Source organism: Narcine bancroftii, chromosome 1, assembly GCF_036971445.1.
Source record: "Narcine bancroftii isolate sNarBan1 chromosome 1, sNarBan1.hap1, whole genome shotgun sequence".
Taxonomy (NCBI): domain Eukaryota; kingdom Metazoa; phylum Chordata; class Chondrichthyes; order Torpediniformes; family Narcinidae; genus Narcine; species Narcine bancroftii.
Genome location: NC_091469.1, coordinates 374,443,810 through 374,460,913, shown reverse-complemented (window position 1 = coordinate 374,460,913; position 17,104 = coordinate 374,443,810). Strand labels below are relative to the sequence as shown.

The window sequence follows — 17,104 nt, the reverse complement described above, 5'->3', positions numbered from 1 at the left end:
TTGGGATCAAACATTGCACATGTTCATTTTGGAAGTTTGTTTGGTCATTAGTACACTTGTTTGATATATTACTTCATAGTGCACTTAATACGCACCTTAAATTCTTGTGGACGTTCGAAAGTTGATCTGCTGCTTTCCTTTCATTTTTAGCGGGAACAATACATGGATGAGACATTTATTAAACATGCCTTCTCTGCCATGGGTGAGGCAACCGTTAACATGAAAATCATAAGTAACTGAATGACCGGGTAAGAAAAAGGTATAAAATTCAGTTTAATGCTGTATTTCAGAGTATAGAGGCCTAATATTCTGCATTATCTGTCTAGATGAAAATAGTAAAATGTGAGCAGTGAATGGCCAACTCATAGATCTTATTGAAACATTTTAAATGTTGAAAGCCATGGACAGAGTAGATATAGAAAGGTTGAACCCCCAGGGAGGAGCGTCTAGGACAAGATGTCCGGTTAGCTCAGTTGCTTAGAGTATAGTGCCAATAAAACTAAAGTTGCATGTTTTATTCCCCCTATGAGCCACTGCTTTGGGACGGTCCTGTTATATAGCGGTGAGCGCAACACTGTTACAGACTCAGCGATCGGGACTTGGGTTTGAATCCTGTGCTGGCTGTAAGGAGTTGGTACATTCACCCCATGTCTACCTTCCCTAAGGGCTCTGGTTTCTTCCTACCATTTGAAATATACTGGGGAGTAGGTTAATTGGGTGTAATTTGGTGGCACAGTCTCGTGGGCTGAAATGGCCTGTTACCATGCTGTATGTCTAAATTTAAAATTTATATATAACTTCAGGACAGAGATACAGAGAAATTTCTTTAGCCAGAAGGTGAAAATGTTTGAATGTGCAATGAATTTGTAGATATTTCGCTTATTGGACACTTCTAAAACCTGATGCATGAAAATAGCAAAATGTGAACAGGCCAACTCTTGCTTTCTATTCCCAGTAATTTCAAGGCCACTAGTCCCAAAGTCAAGATATGGGATGTACATTTTCAGAGGAGCAGCAGAATTCTCATTCTAGTCAATGAAAATCAAAGCCTCAGATATTATAACTCTGAATAATAAAAAATAAACACCTGGAAAAACTCCGCAGCTGTAGAGAGAAACAGTAAAGGTATCAGATAGAAGACTCTTTACAGAACTGAGATAAAGGGGAAAAATAAGTTGATTAAAAGTTTCAGAGAAGCTGGAGGGATGCATAGTATTAAGGTCTATGGAATCCTTGAAAATGTTCACTTTTAGTGTGTTTGATATTTCTCCAACGTGGAACCACATGAGACATATACCCTGAACTCTGATATAGCACCAAAAAAGAAAATGTGATGTATAGCCTTGGGGGTCTCCGTTCAGTTCACTATCTTTTTATCCTGCCTGTAAATTTTACACGTGGCAGTGACTATAAGAGAACGTTCCTTGTGCATGTGATCATATACTCTCAACCTCAATGTCTTCTTTGGCTTGGCTTCGCGGACGAAGATTTATGGAGGGGGTAAATGTCCACGTCAGCTGCAGGGTCGTTTGTGGCTGACAAGTCCGATGCAGGACAGGCAGACACGGTTGCAGCGGTTGCAGGGGAAAATTGGTGGGTTGGGGTTGGGTGTTGGGCTTTTCCTCCTTTGTCTTTTGTCAGTGAGGTGGGCTCTGCGGTCTTCTTCAAAGGAGGTTGCTGCCCGCCAATCTGTGAGGTGCCAAGATGCACGGTTTGAGGCGATATCAGCCAGAACACGGAAATTGCATGTGGCAATCAGAATCAGAATTATTGTCAGGAACAAGTCACAAAATTCAGTGTTTTGCAGAGGCATCATAGAGCATTCATATTATGACCATCTTACAATAACTCAGGTAAACTAACAACAATAGCATAAATAAAATTAGTGCAATATGCCATGACAAAAAAGCGATAATGTGTGCATGTATATAAATGATATATAAATTCAATTACAGTTTGTTTAAAAAAAAGTAATGTTTCAATAGTGCAGCCAGATCATTTGGTAGTCATTGGAGTTAGGGTAGTATGGGGAGGATAGTTATTGGAGGATTTTTTTTTTTTTTTTAAAGTTTTTCTTGAACCGGACTTCAGGCTTCTTTACCTTCTACCCAAAGGCAGCAATGAGTAGAGTTTACAACCAGGGATAGAAATCCTTTATGATGTCAGCTGTCTTCTTGTGGGAGTGACATATATAGAAGTCTTCAATAAATGGGAGGTCAGTGCCTATAATGGTTTTGGCATGGTTGCTACTTTCTGCAGCCTTCTGTGGTCCTGGGCATACGAGTTTCTAAACCAGGCCGTTAATACACTTTCCACAGTGCACATGTAGAAATTTGAGAGAATATTTAAATGACATGCCAAATATCCTCAGACTTCTCACCAAATAGAGCCATTGGTGTGCTATCTATATGGTTTCCTCGATCTGTTGGCTCCAGGAGAGGTCCTCCAATATGTGGATTCCAAGAGATACTAACCTTCACCATTGCCATTCAACCAATGAAAATGGGTTTGTGGTCATTGTTAAAGTCCACAATAAGGTCCTTGGCCTTATTGACATAGACAGCAAGATTTTTTTTTGAAAATTTTATTTTTCATTTGCTTCAATACATACATTTAATTCTTCATCATGTAACAATATAGTGTAACAAAAATGATACAAAATGATATATAATTTTTTTATTTTTAATCCCCACTTCCTCCCCTAAAAGGAAAAGAAAAAGAAGAAAAAAGAAAAAAAAAACACCTGAATTGATTTATCATTTACTATTCGTATATTCCTAACATATTATTCTATCCTGTACATATTAATTGGGAGGAGTGGATGTTATGGACGATGTGGATGGACTTTTACTGACAAAATCCATATATGGTTTACAAATCATACAAAAATTCTCAGGTTGATTCCTTAAATTATAAGTAATCTTTTCCAGTGGTATACAATTTTTAATTTCCATATGCCATCTATTCAACCTTATAAAATTATCTGACTTCCATGTTACTGCCATAAGTTTCCATGCCACCGCTATTGCTGCACTCAAATTTTCATTGATATTTGTCTAACTTCAATTTAGTTTCAGTGTCAAATAAATTACCAAGCAAAAATATTCTGGGATCTTTTTGTATCTATTTTCATAATTTGTCCCAATAATATATTCAAGTCTTCCCAAAATTTTCAAACTTTTTCACAAGACCAAACTGCATGTAATAAGGTTCTTGTTTCTTTGTTACTTCTGAAACATTTGTCGGAACAATTTGAATTAAGTCCATGTAATTTATATGGAGTGTAGTATAATTGGTGTAAAAAATTTTATTGTACCATTTTATATGTAACATTAATTGTATTGGTTACACACTCCTGGCACAACCTTGACCAGGCCACATCATGAATTTGTATATTTAAATATTTTTTCCCCTTTTTTTTACTTGTATGGTTCCTTTTTCTGCATTGTGTCTTGTAATTGTATATACATTACAGTAATAAATTTCTCAATAAATGTATAAATTATTAATTATTAAAATGGGCTCTGTTCTGGAAGTCTAAAATTTGCACCTAATTTTTTAAAATATGATTTAAGATGATAGTATGAAAAAATAGTTTTATTTGATATATTGTATTTCTCTTTCATTTGTTCAAAAGTCAAGAAAAAAAGAACCCAAGAAGCAATCTTTAATCCTCTTTATTCCGTTATAGGCCAGATATCAAAGAAAGGATTATTTAAAGTAAAAGGAATGTGGATTCTGCTTTAACATCATCTTAGCTATTTGGTGGTTTTTAATTCCTCTTTTTATATGAATTCCATTCCATATCTTGAATAAATGTTTTAAAATTGTTACTCCTTTCAAAAGTTCCTCATTCCATTTATACAAAAAAATGTTCTGGATTAGTTTCTCCTATGTTATTCATTTCAATATGTACCATGCTGTCTTCTCCCCAATTTGATAAACAGGATAGAAATCTTAATTGAGCTGTTTCATAATAATTTTTTTAATTCAGCAAATGTAATTCTCCATGATCAAATTTGTAAGTTAGTTTTTCCAAAGCTGTCCTTCTGATTTTATTGCACCAAATAAATTTTCTTACACTTTTATTTAATTATTGAAAAAACTTCATTGGTATAGGACTGGGTAACGACTGAAATAAATATTGCAACCTCAGAAAAATATTTATCTTTATACAATTTACCCTTCCTATTAAATTTATTGGTAAATCTTTCCCTCTCTTTAAATCTTCATTAATTGTTTTTTGTAATGGTAGATAATTCAATTTAAATAAATTATTTAAATTTCTATCAATATTAATTCCTAAATATTTAATTCCTTCCTTTTTCCACTTAAACTTCATCACCTGCTTACTTAATGTATAATCCCCATCATTCATAGGCATCACTTCACTCTTTCCTTCATTAACTTTATAACCTGATATCCCATATTCTGCCAATCGTACATTTATTTTCTTCAATGATATTTCTTGTTCTGTAAGATATAACATCATCTGCAAACAAGATAATTTTATGTTCTCTATCTTCTATCGTAAAGCCCTTAATCTCATTATCTCTTCTTATCACTTCTGCCAAATGGCAGATGGGATAGTACATATAGCCAATGCAAATACAAATGGTGATAATGGGCATCATTGTCTAGATGACCTTTCTAATGGAAAAGGTTTAGATATTTGCCTATTCGTGACCACCTTAGCTTTGGATGATTATACAAAGCGCTTATCCAATTTATAAAATCATTTGGAATTCCAAAAACATTTAATACTTTAAATAAAAAGTTCCTTTCTTGTCTATCAAATGCTTTTTCCACGTCTAAAGCCACCACTATTGCTGGTATCTTTTCTTTCTGGGCCAGTCTGATCCATATTTATTAATTTAGGTAAATATTTAGTTAATCTGTTAGATAATAATTTGGATACAATTTTATAATCTGTATTTTATAATGATAACGATCTTTAAGAAGATGGTAATAAAGGATCTTTCCCTTTTTAATGTTATTTTTAAAGATTCTGGTAAGTCATTAGAATCTCTCATTTGATCCAAAAGTCCCATTAAAAACAGGAATTAACAACTCCTTAAATTCTTTATATAACTCCAGAGAGAAACCGTCCTCACCCAAAGCCTTATTATTTGGCAAAGACATCAAAATATTATATACTTCAACATCTGTAAAGGAATTGGATAATTCAATTTTTTCTTCAACATTTAATTCAGGCAATGTAACTTGTGATAGATATTCATCTATTTTTTCCTCATCCTTTAAAGATTCGGGCTGATATAATTGTTTATAAAAATTCCTAAAATCATCATTAATTTCTTGCATTTTATATGTAATTTGACCAGTTTCTCTTTTTCTTGCTATTATTGTTCTTGATAATTGCGCCACTTTGAGTTGCCATGCTAAAACTTTATGGGCTCTATAACCTAATTCATAATATTTCTGTCATGTGCAGTCCATCTCTTTCTACTTTATAAGATTGTATTGTTTCAATTTTTTTGATTCCAATTATCTTAATTTCTCTTCATTTTTATGAACATGAAATTCCTTTTTTAAATACAATACATCTTATAACTATTCAGCTTAAAACATGGTGTTATTCGTACATTGTGATGAAGCTAAACACGACTACACAATCATGTGTTTAGAGAGAACAGAGTATGTAGTCCTGAGGTTTTTTTGTTAATGGTCAGGGAGGAAGGGGTGAAGTTGTCCTCACTATCAATCAACATGGGTACCTCAAGGATGCGTGCTTAACCCACTGTTCTACTTTCTCTACACGTATGACTGTGTGGCTAAGTAAAATTCAAACGCCATTTACAAATTTGCCAATTACACCATGGTCATTGGCAGAATCACAGACCGCAATGAAGAAGCATACAGGAGTGAGATAGATCAGCTGGCTTAGTGGCATCACAACAGCAACCTTGCACTCAACTTTAGCAAAAGTAAGGAATTGATTGTGGACTTTAGGAGGAAGAAATCAGAACACAAACCAGTCTTCATCGAGGGGTCAGCAATGGAAAGGGTTAAGAATTTCAAATACCTGGGTGTCATCGTCATTGAAGATCTATCTTGGGACCTCCTTATCAATGCAATCATGAAGAAGGTTCACCAACAGCTATACTTCATGAGAAGTTTAAAGAAATTTAGTAAGGTAAAAACCACAATGCTGGAGAAACTCAGCAGGTCAAACAGCATCCTTATATAGCAAAGGTAAAAATACATAATGACATTTTGGGCTTAAGCCCTTCATCAAGGTATGGAAACATGTCAGCAGGTGTCTGAGCAAAAGAATAAGTGGGGAGATGTGGTCGCAAAGGTGGAGAAGGGAGGGAGGGGACAGAAGTGATCAAGGGAAGGAGGGATGGCAAGGTGAAGGGAGGGAGGAGAACTGGAAAGGGGAAGAGGAGAGCAGGTCAGCAGAAACCAGAAAAGTCGATGTTAATGCCATCTGGTTGGAGAGTGCCCAGACGGAAAATCAGCTGTTGTTCCTCCAATTTGCGGGTGGTCTTGTTGGGATAATACATATGGCCATGGATAGACGTGAGTATGGGAGTGATACAGAACTGAAATGGTTGCCTTCTGGGAGGTCTCTGTAACTGTAGCAGACAGAGTGAAGGTGCTCAGTCTGATCTCACAATCTGCGCCCAGTCTCTCTGATGTAAAGAAGGCCTGTAAGGTCTTGTTCAATAAATTGAGATTGTCAAAGATATCTGCGAGATAGAATATATCCGCCTTTGAATCCACAAATTTTTCTCCTTGCTCATTATGAGAAGGAAACAATCATTCCAGAGTGCAACAAAATGACAAAGACAGGGTAGGGTTTTTAGTGTAGGTCACATACAAACACTTTAAAAGAGATCTTATTTAAAATACTGGAGCTCTGCTCATGCTAGACATATTGGGGCCAACAGTCTTTGCAAACGCTTTGGAGAGTGCCGAAGAGACTTCACTAATGGATTGTTTACAAAAGGCAACAGGTGAAAGATCTTGTTGGAGCCGCAGATTGTCTAGAGATGTTCTAAGAGGGTCATGGGGTTTTGCAAGCAGAGAGAGGCTTTCTCTCAGAGAGAGAGAGAGACACACACACACACACACACACACACACACACACACACACACACACACAGATTGCTTCTACAATGTTACAGCCATCAAGAGAAGCTGGGACTGGAACAGGACAAGCTGGCAAGCTTGTGGAAACCCTATTTGGAAGACAGCCTGGTCAAACCCCTTGTGGTTCATGCAAGAGGAGAGGACTGGTTGTCTAATGTTTCATTTGAAATAAGAGAATCTAAAAGGAACTCTGGTGACCTGAAAGAAAGAGGTTATCATCTGGAGAACCCTGATGGGGCAAGATTCTTCAGTAAGACACTAAAATGGCTAATTAAAAAAGGAATCAGTTGTGGGTGTCAGCGTAAAATAAATATCTCTCTGAGCAACCTTCCTGAGCAGTAACCATTTACCTTTCAAGCACCGAAGCCTGGTGAACTTTATAAATGTTAAATTCTGTGCACAGTATAAGAATTGCCTGGAGCCAGTGAACTTGGAGGAATGAGAAGTGAGATTGGACTGTGAACCAAAGAACTTTTCTGAACCTACACACATTACATACATGTGCACTTAGAATTAGAAGGGGGTTAGTTAAGTCAATAGTGATAAGTTAAAGTGTGATTCTGTTTTCATGTTTAAAGATAATTAAAAGCAACTTTTGTTTAAGTAACCATTTATCCTGGTGAATATCTATTGCTGCTGGGTTTATGGGTCCTCTGGGCTCATAACAACACATTGCTTTCATGTTGAAATAAACATCGCTGCACCACTTTCCCAGCACACCTCAATTTTAGATTTCAGTTATCTGCTTACAAGGTCTTCTAAGAGCCTTTGAATATCACAGATTTTCTGTTTTTTGCACTAAAGTTGGCCATGACACTTTTTCTCATTATATTCCATCTCTGTTCTCACCCACTCACTTAGCTTGTCCAAGTCCACTTAAAATCTCTGCATTCTCCTCTGTACTAAAATCTTTCAAAAAGTGTGATATCTCTCGTGCAAAGGATGATACGGAGGATGTTTTATTGTGGGATCCTGATGACAAAGTGGAAGCCAACTCAGGAAGCTGAGAAATAATGCCCACTCTGCCCCCACCCAACTAGTGTAATTCTGAATATTTATTATCTATCTTTTATATTTATTATCTCTTTCTGCATAGTAATTTAATGTATACTACAGTTGTTTTTTTTTAATATAGTACCTAGCTGCAGCAGCTAAGAATTTTGTTACAAATCTACATTGTTCTTGTGTGTATAACAATAAAGTCATCATGATTTGGTCCCCTCAGAAATAATTGCTACAGTTGGTTACTAGTTGGGGAACAAGCATTGAACCCCTTGATATCCCATTAATCAGTTCCTGCCATCCTGAGAAAGATACTTTATTCCCATACTTCTCCATCTATTAACCAACACACAGTCCATGCCAGTAAATTACCATATATGTCAATGTATAAGACGACCGAAGCACCCAAAAAGAGCGCCAAAAACAGGGTCGTCGTATAGGCCAGATTTTAAAAAAGTGACCTTAAAATTCTTCTCATAATACCTGTACCATTTGATTGGTTTCAGACCCCATCCTACAACACATTTTTAAGCTACTGGTATATTAGAAATTTTTATTGCAAAAAAACACATCTAAAATCCTTCAAAATCACTATCATCATCCGAGGCAAAGAACTCGGCAAATATCCGGAGCCTCACTGTTTACCCGGTCATCATACAGGTCCCAGTCCCAGTCAGCTTCCACTTCGTCATCAGTGTCCCACAATAAAACATCCTCCGTACCATCCATTGCACTAGAGATACCACACTTTGAAAGATTTTAGTGCAGTCTCTCTTTTCACGTTCTCCCGTACTTTGATCACAAAATCACACAGCACATCAAGTGATGCAGTACGCATTTCCCCACCTTTTTTAGCACTCTATAACACCCACCACCTGGCCATGCCCAACAGCTCAGTCAACATAACACCAGTTCAGTCAGCACATCTTATACACCTGATATATGATAAAACCATGAAATTCAGGCTGAAATTGGGGAACCGTCTTATCTGTAGGTTGTCTTATACGCCAAAATATATGGTATTGTAGCAGCAGCTACACTGTTCCTGAAAGAACACACACAACCAGACGGGTTGAGCTCAGTGAGCAGACTATTGCAGGCTGCTGAGCTGCACTTATACTCCCAGCCCGGACCTGGCTGAGAACCACGCTGGAGGGTGCTGACGTCACCCAGGTGTCATGTGGTCCCCCAGCGCGGGCTTCTGAGCCCCCCAACAGCGCCATTTTGGGCGGCTGCCCCACCACGTGGCTTACAAGCAGGGCCAGTTTGCCTGCCTCATGGTGAGCCGCCACACAGTTCCCCCCCCCCCCAGAACCGGCACCAATGTCCTTTATCGCCGGGCGGCCTCGCTTCTTGGGCTGGGCTACGACCACGGGCTCGGTGGGATCGAGGTGCGCTTGCTTCAGCCTGTCCATGGTAAACAGCTCCCACCTGCCGCCAATGTCCAGCATGAACGTAGAGCCAGAATGCTGTACGACCCCTCGTATGGTCGCTGCAGAGGTGCCACTGTCAGGCCCTGCCAAACGAAAATGTACTCCGCAGAAAGCAGTTCACCAGGAACGTGAGATGGGCGGGTGCCATGCCTGTGCAGCGGTGGGGGTTCGAACAAGTTCAAGCATGCCCTGAGGTGAGGAAGTAGTTTGTGCAGCGACCGCTGGGGATTGTGAGGTGCGTTGACAAACTCACCAGGTAGTGCCAGTGGCGCACCGTAGACCAGCTCAGCTAATGACACTTGCAGATCCTCCTTGGGAGTGGAGCGGATGCCCAGGAGCACCCAAAGCAGTTCGTCTGCCCAGTTGGGACCGGTGAGGCGGGCCATGAGTGCTGACTTAAGGTGGCGGTGCAGACGTTCGACCAGTCCATTGGCCTGCGGGTGGTAGGCTGTGGTGCAGTGTAGCTGTTGGCAAGCTGTGCCCAGAGCGCAGATGTGAACTGCATGCCCCGATCGCTAGTGAAGTGACCCGGGACGCCGAACCGGGTGACCCAACCATGCAACAGTGCTCAGAAGCAGGAGTCGGTGGAGGCGTCTTGCATCAGGATCGCCTCGGTAATGGTTGCCCCAGGAAACGGGTAAGGGCCCGATGATGTCCACGTGAATGTGGCTGAACTGTTCCCATACATGCTCAAACTCCTGTACGGGCACCCTGGTGTGCCTATGCACCTTGGATGTCTGGCAATGGGTGCATGTTCTGGCCCAGCCCGCGATCTGCTTCCTCAGACAATGCCATATGAACCATTCTGCCACCATCCGGACCGTAGACCTGATGGACGGATGTGAAAGGTCATGGATGTGACGGAAGACCTGCCTGTGCCACTGCTGGGGAACCACTGGTCGTGGGGTGCCCATGGAGATATCGCACAGGATGGTGCCTTCACCACTCGGAGTCGGGAGGTCTCGGAACTGCAGGCCCATGATGGCAGTCTTGAAGGTCCACGTCTCCTCATCAGACTTCTGGTCCCGGGCGAGCTGGTCACGCAGATGGCCAGTCGCGAGAGTGCATCGGCAACCACATTGTCCTTCCCCACCTTGTGCTGAATGTCGGTGGTAAACTCCTACACGAAGGAGAGGTGACCCTGGTGGAGGGCCGACCAGGGATCCTTTGCCATCGCGAGCACCTGGGTGAGGGGTTTGTGGTCGGTGAAGATGGTAAAAGTCCTCCCCTCCAAATAATAGTGGAAATGCCACGCCGCCAGGTACATGTCCAGTAACTCGCGGTTGAAGGCACTATACTTACGAAGCAGGCGGCTGAAGAATGCCAGTGGCTTCCAATGTCCATTCACCTGCTGCTCCAGGACAGCACTGATGGCTGTGGCAGAGGCATCGATCGATAGTACAATATATAGGTTGGTGTGCGGGTGGGCGAGCATGGGGGCCTTTGCGAGGGTATCCTTGGTGGCCTTGAATGCGGTGCAGGCTTCTGGGTTCCAAGCAAGCGTTTTATGCTTGGCTGCAATGAGGGCAAATAGCGGCTGCATGATGCGCGCAGCTCCCGGGATGAAGTGGTTGTAAAAGTTGACCATACCCGCGAACTCCAGCAGCCCCTTGAGACTGTAGGGCATGGGAACTCCCTGAAACCCGGCGACCTTCGCTGTGGCGGGCGTGGCTCCTTCGGCCATGATGGTATGGCCCAGGAACTGCATGTACTCTTTCCCGAACTGGCACTTTGCCGGGTTGATGGTAAGGTTGAAATCAGCCAGCCAGGAGAAAAGGGCGCGTAGGTGAGACTTGTGTTGTGCCTGGTCCTTGCTGGCGACGAGGATGTCATCCAAATAAATAAAGATGAAATCCAAATCCCTGCCCACAGAGTCCATGAGGCGCTGGAAGGTCTGAGCGGCGTTCTTGAGCCCAAATGGCATGCGCAGGAATTTGAACAAGCTAAAGGGGGTGATGATGGGTATGTCCTCAGGGTGCACCGGGATCTGGTGATATCCATGCACCAGGTCAACCTTGGAGAAAACCCTTGCACTGTGCAGGTTGGCTGTGAAGTCTTGGATGTGAGGGATGGGGTAACGGTCAGGAACTATTGCCTCGTTGAGCCGTCGATAGTTTCCGCAGGGATGCCAGCCGCCGAAGGCTTTTGGGATTAGGTGGAGCGGCGAGGCCCATGGGATGTCAGACCGCTGAATGATCCCCATTTCCAACAGTTGCAAAAACTCCTCCTTCACCACCTGGAGCTTGTCAGGCGGGAGCCGGCGTGCCTTGGCGTAAACCAGTGGGCCCTGGGTGGGGATGTGGTGGAACACCCCATGTCGCGCCGAGGCAGCGGAAAACTGTGGCTTGAGGAGTGTCGGGAATTCATCCAGGATTCACTGGAACTCATCTCTAGGTATGCTGATCGTGGCCATCTGCGGTTGCTCTGAGTGGGAGGCATCGAGGCTAATGGCCTGGAAGGTATGGGCGTCCACCAGGCGCCTACTCGAATGTCTACCAGAAGCTCGTGTGCGAGGAGGAAGTCTGCACCCAGGATGGCAGTCAGGAGGGACGAGACAGTGAACTTCCACGCAAAATTTTGTTGGCCGATGTGGAGGTGGACTGTCTTGTCTCCATATGTCCGGATTTCTGTTGCGTTGGCTGCACGGACTGGAGGTCCACGAGGTCGGTTCCTGGACTCGACGGCCATGGCTGGGATGATGCTGATCTGGAGTTCAGTGTCAATGAGGAACCACCAGCCGCTGACTGAGTCCCGCAGATAGAGGAGGCTGTGTCCTTGGCCAGCCGCTGCAGCCATTAACAGTGGCCGGCTTGGTCGTTTCCCTGGAATGAGCAGGGCTGATGACACTTCCGAGCCTTGGCTCCCCAGCACTGGTGGAAGAAGCAGAGGACTGGGCCGGATGCTGTGGCCTTGGGGGCCCCTGCAGGGGCCAGATGCTCTACCACAGCACTATGGGCGGGCTTGGCGTGGTCGTCCCCATGCCTTGTGAGCTGCTGGACCGCTGAGCCCTCCGGGAATTGTGCGAGCCATAGCTCTTGGGCCTTCTGGGCGACCTTTCTCGGGTCGGTGAAGCTCTCCTGGACTAGCAGCAGCCGGATGTCCCCAGGCATATGGTCGAGGAAAATGCGCTCGAAGAGTGGGCAGTTGGTGTGCTCTCCCATGAGTGCGAGGATCTTGTCCATCAGCTCCATCGGGGACCTGTCCCCCAGGGCATCGAGGTGCAGCATCCGAGCGGCACGCTGGTGTCTGGATAGTCTGACGGATCCAATAAGCACTCGCTTGATGGTCTTGTATTTGTCTTCGGCGGGTGGGTGCTGAACGAGGTGCAGCATGCATCTGGCGGTGGCCTGGTCCAGGGCAGCGACCAGATGGTAGAATTTGGTCATATCGGACGAAATCTCGGGGAGGTGAAAGTGAGCCTCCGCGTGGCCGAACAAGGTCTCTGGCTCTTGAACCCACAATTCAGGTAATTTCATGGCTATAGCGCTGATCCCAGGCTCACTCATGATGGGTTCAAAGACGTTTGAACCAGTCGGGGTCACCAATTGTAGTGGCAGCAACACTGCTCCCGAAAGAACACACACAACCAGACAGGTTGAGCTCAGTGAGCAGACGAGTTTATTGCAGGCTGCTGGGCTGCACTTATACTCCCAGCCCAGACCTGGCTGAGAACCGCGCTGGAGGGCGTTGACGTCACCCGGGCATCACGTGGTCCCCCATTGTGGGCTTCTGAGCCCCATTCTGGGAGGAAGGGAAAACCCCCGACGGCGCCATTTTGGATGGCTGCCCAGCCGCATGGGTTACAAGCGGGGCCGGTTCGCCAGCCGTCACAGTACTGTGTAGTTCTACCCTGTTGATCAGCCTTCGATATAAGAGGTTATGAAAGTTTCCAGAAAAACTAAATAATTCATAACTACTGGAAGAACTCAGCAGGTCAGGCAGCATCTGTGGAGGCAGGCGGACAGTCAACATTTCAGGTTGCAACCTTGCATCAGGAATGAGTGCAGTAAAAACATAACCAGTTTATAGAAGTGAACGGAGGGGGTGAGGCAGAGGGTGATAGGTGAAACTAGATGAAGGGGAAAAGAAGGAACCAGCTAGAGAGTGTTTAGACAAAAAGGGTAGGGAAGGGGAGAGATAGGATGGCAGGTGATAGACCGATCATGTCTCAGCACATCATTAAATACCTGTCCATAGCACTCCCATTTTAATTATTAGCAGTTGGTCCTTGGCCTTCCTACTTTGAAGAAGGGTTCAGGCCTGAAACGTTGGTGATATATCTTTACCTCCTAAGGGCTCTACTTCCTGCTGCGTTCATCCAGCATTTTTGTGATTTTACCACAATCACAGCGTCTGCAGACTTTTATTTTCACTCTGATTGAGTTTGTTGTTTAGGAGTCTGATGACTAGAGGGGTATCAACTGTTCCTGAATCTGACAGTATGAGTTCTGTAGAACCTATACCTTTTTCTTCATGGCAGCAGCAAGAACAGAGCATGTCCTGGGTGGTGTGGATCTTTTTTTAAAAATCTTTATTTTTCACAGTAAACCATATTGACCAAAATACATATAGAGATTTTTCTCTTGAATATATACAGTGTCATTTTCTCCCCTTTTCCCCCCCTCCCTTCCCTCCCTCCCTCTTCCCCCTTCCACTTTATTCAAAGTTCAATCTATAAGATACATTAAATCCATTAAACAATGTCATCACTTAATAAAATAAACAAGAAATGTTTATCTTTTACTTTTATATTACTGAGTCAGTTCATTTCATTGTCTTCTCCTTCTGTCATTTTAGGTGGTGGAGGTTCATGGTAGGATTTCTCTATTGTATTTCATGTATGGTTCCCATATTTATTTGAATATTGTGATGTTATTTCTTAAATTATATGTTATTTTTTCTATTGGAATACATTTATTTATTTCTATGTACCATTGTTGTATTCTCAAGTTGTCTTCTAATTTCCAGGTTGACATAATACATTTTTTTGCTACAGCTAGGGCTATCATAATAAATCTGTTTTTTGTGCTCCATCCAAATCGAGTCCAAATTCTTTGTTTCTTATATTACTTAGAAGAAAGATCTCTGGATTTTTTGGTATGTTGCTTTTTGTGATTTTATTTAATACCTGATTTAGATCTTCCCAAAACTTTTCCACTTTCTCACATGCCCAAATTGTATGTATTGTTGTTCCCGTTTCCTTCTTACAGCGAAAACATCTGTCTGATATTGTTGGGTCCCATTTATTTAACTTTAGGGGTGTGATGTATAGCCTGTGTAACCAATTATATTGTATCATGCATAACCTCGTGTTTATTGTATTTCTCATAGTTCCGGAGCATAGCTTTTCCCATGTTTCATTCTTTATCTTTATGTTTAGATCTTGTTCCCATTTTTGTTTAGGTTTACAGTTTGTTTCCTCATTCTCCTTTTCTTGCAGTTTGATGTACATGTTTGTTATAAATTTTTTAATTATCATTGTGTCTGTAATCACATATTCAAAATTGCTTCCTTCTGGTAACCTCAGACTGTTTCCCAATTTGTCCTTCAAGTAGGTTTTCAGTTGATGGTATGCAAACACTGTATCGTGAGTTATATTTGTGCTTCATTTGTTCAAAAGATAATAATTTATTTCCCGAAAAACAATTTTCTATTCTTTTCATCCCTTTTCTCTACCATTCTCTGAAGGAAAGGTTATTTATTGTGAAAGGGATTCGCTGATTTTGTGTCAATATTAATTTTGGTAGTTGATAATTTATTTTATTCCTTTCTACGTGAATCTTCTTCCAAATGTTGAGCAGATAGTGCAATACTGGTGAATTCCTATGTTGCACCAATTTTACATCCCACTTATATAGTATATATTCAGGTATCTCCCCTATTTTATCTAGCTCTAATCTGGTCCAATCTGGTTTTTCCCTTGTTTGATAAAAATCTGATAGGTATCTTAATTGTGCTGCTCTATAATAATTTTTAAAGTTTGGAACTTGTAAGCCTCCTTGGTTTGTACCATTCTGTTATTTTATCTAGTGCTATCCTCGGTTTCCCCCCTTTCCATAAGAATTTCCTTATTATTTTCTTTAGCTCCTTGAAGAATTTCTCTGTTAGGTGAATTGGTAATGATCAAAATAGGTAATGTATCCTTGTGAAGATATTCATTTTAATACAGTTTATCCTTCCTATCAGTGTTAGTGGTAAGTGCTCTAAGTCGTCTTGTAATTTTTTCATTAATGGCTGATAATTTGGTTTATATAGATGGCCAAGATTATTATTTAGTTGTATCGAATTGCTTGTTTTTGCCATCTAAATGGTGATTCTTCCTTAAACTTTGTGAAATCCGCATTATTCATTGGCATTACTTCACTTTTATTTGCGTTAATCTTGTATCCCGATACTTCTCCATATTCCTTCAATTTCTTATGTAATTCTTTTATTGATAGTTCTGGTTCTGTTAAGTATATTATAACGTCATCTGCAAATAGACTGATTTTATATTCCTTCTCTTTTATTTTTATCCCTCATATTTTATTTTCTGTTCTTATCAGTTCTGCTAGTGGTTCTATAGCTAACGCGAACAGTGAGGGAGATAGTGGACATCCCTGCCTTGTTGATCTGCTTAATTTATATTAGTTTGAAATATATCCATTTACTATCACTTTCGCCAATGGTCCCTTATATAATGCTTTAATCCAATTAATTTATTTCTCTGGTAGGTTGAATTTTTGTAGTACTTTGAATAAATAATTCCATTCTACTCTGTCAAAGGCTTTCTCTGCGTCTAAAGCACTGTTGGAGTTTTGTTTCCTTGTACTGCATGGATTAAGTTAATGAATTTACAGATATTGTCCGTTGTTTGTCTTTTTTTAATAAATCCAGTTCGGTCTAGTTTTACTATTTTTGGTACACAGTCGGCCAATCTGTTTGCTAATAATTTAGCTATTATCTTATAATCTGTGTTAGTAGAGATATTGGTCTATACAATGCTGGTGTTAGTGGATCTTTCCCCGTCTTTGGTATTACTGTAATTATTGCTGTTTTGCATGAATCTGGTATGTTTTATGTTTTTTCAATCTGGTTCATTACTTTCAGGAGAGGAGGAATTAATAACTCTTTGAATGTTTTATAGAATTCTTTTGGGAGTCCATCCTCTCCCGGTGTTTTATTGTTCGGTAGTTTTTTTAATATCTCCTGTATTTCTTCTATTTCAAATGGTTTTATTAATTTATTTTGCTCCTCTTTCTAATTTTGATAGTTTAATTTTAGTTAGAAATTCATCTATTTTGTCTTCTTTCCCTTTGTTTTCAGTTTGATATAGTTGTTCGTAGAATTCCCTGAAGTTTTCGTTGATCTCCGTTGGGTTATATGTAATTTGTTTGTCCTTTTTCCTTGATGCCAATACCATTTTTTTTAGTTTGTTCTGTCTTAAGCTGCTAGTATTTTGTGCATTTTTTCTCCTAGCTCATAATATTTCTGTTTTGTCTTCATTATGTTCTTCTCCACCTTATATGTTTGTAGTGTTTCATATTTTATTTTCTTGTCTGTCAATTCTCTTC

At 41.2% G+C, this 17,104-nt stretch overlaps 1 protein-coding gene across 5 annotated transcripts in view; it reads left to right on the top strand.

The window, feature by feature from the left end:
• LOC138751264 (tRNA selenocysteine 1-associated protein 1-like) overlaps window positions 1-17,104 on the top strand; it is a 53,853-nt gene that overhangs the window by 15,503 nt on the left and 21,246 nt on the right. For 3 of the 5 annotated variants that reach the window (XM_069913338.1, XM_069913335.1, XM_069913337.1), the window contains exon 2: window positions 151-248. In XM_069913338.1, the coding sequence (XP_069769439.1) occupies window positions 241-248 (8 nt within the window). In that variant the 5' untranslated portion in view covers window positions 151-240. Of the gene's footprint in view, window positions 1-150; window positions 260-2,708; window positions 3,845-17,104 lie in introns of those variants that run through there. The other 2 variants (XR_011349787.1, XR_011349786.1) reach the window with 2 other exon arrangements.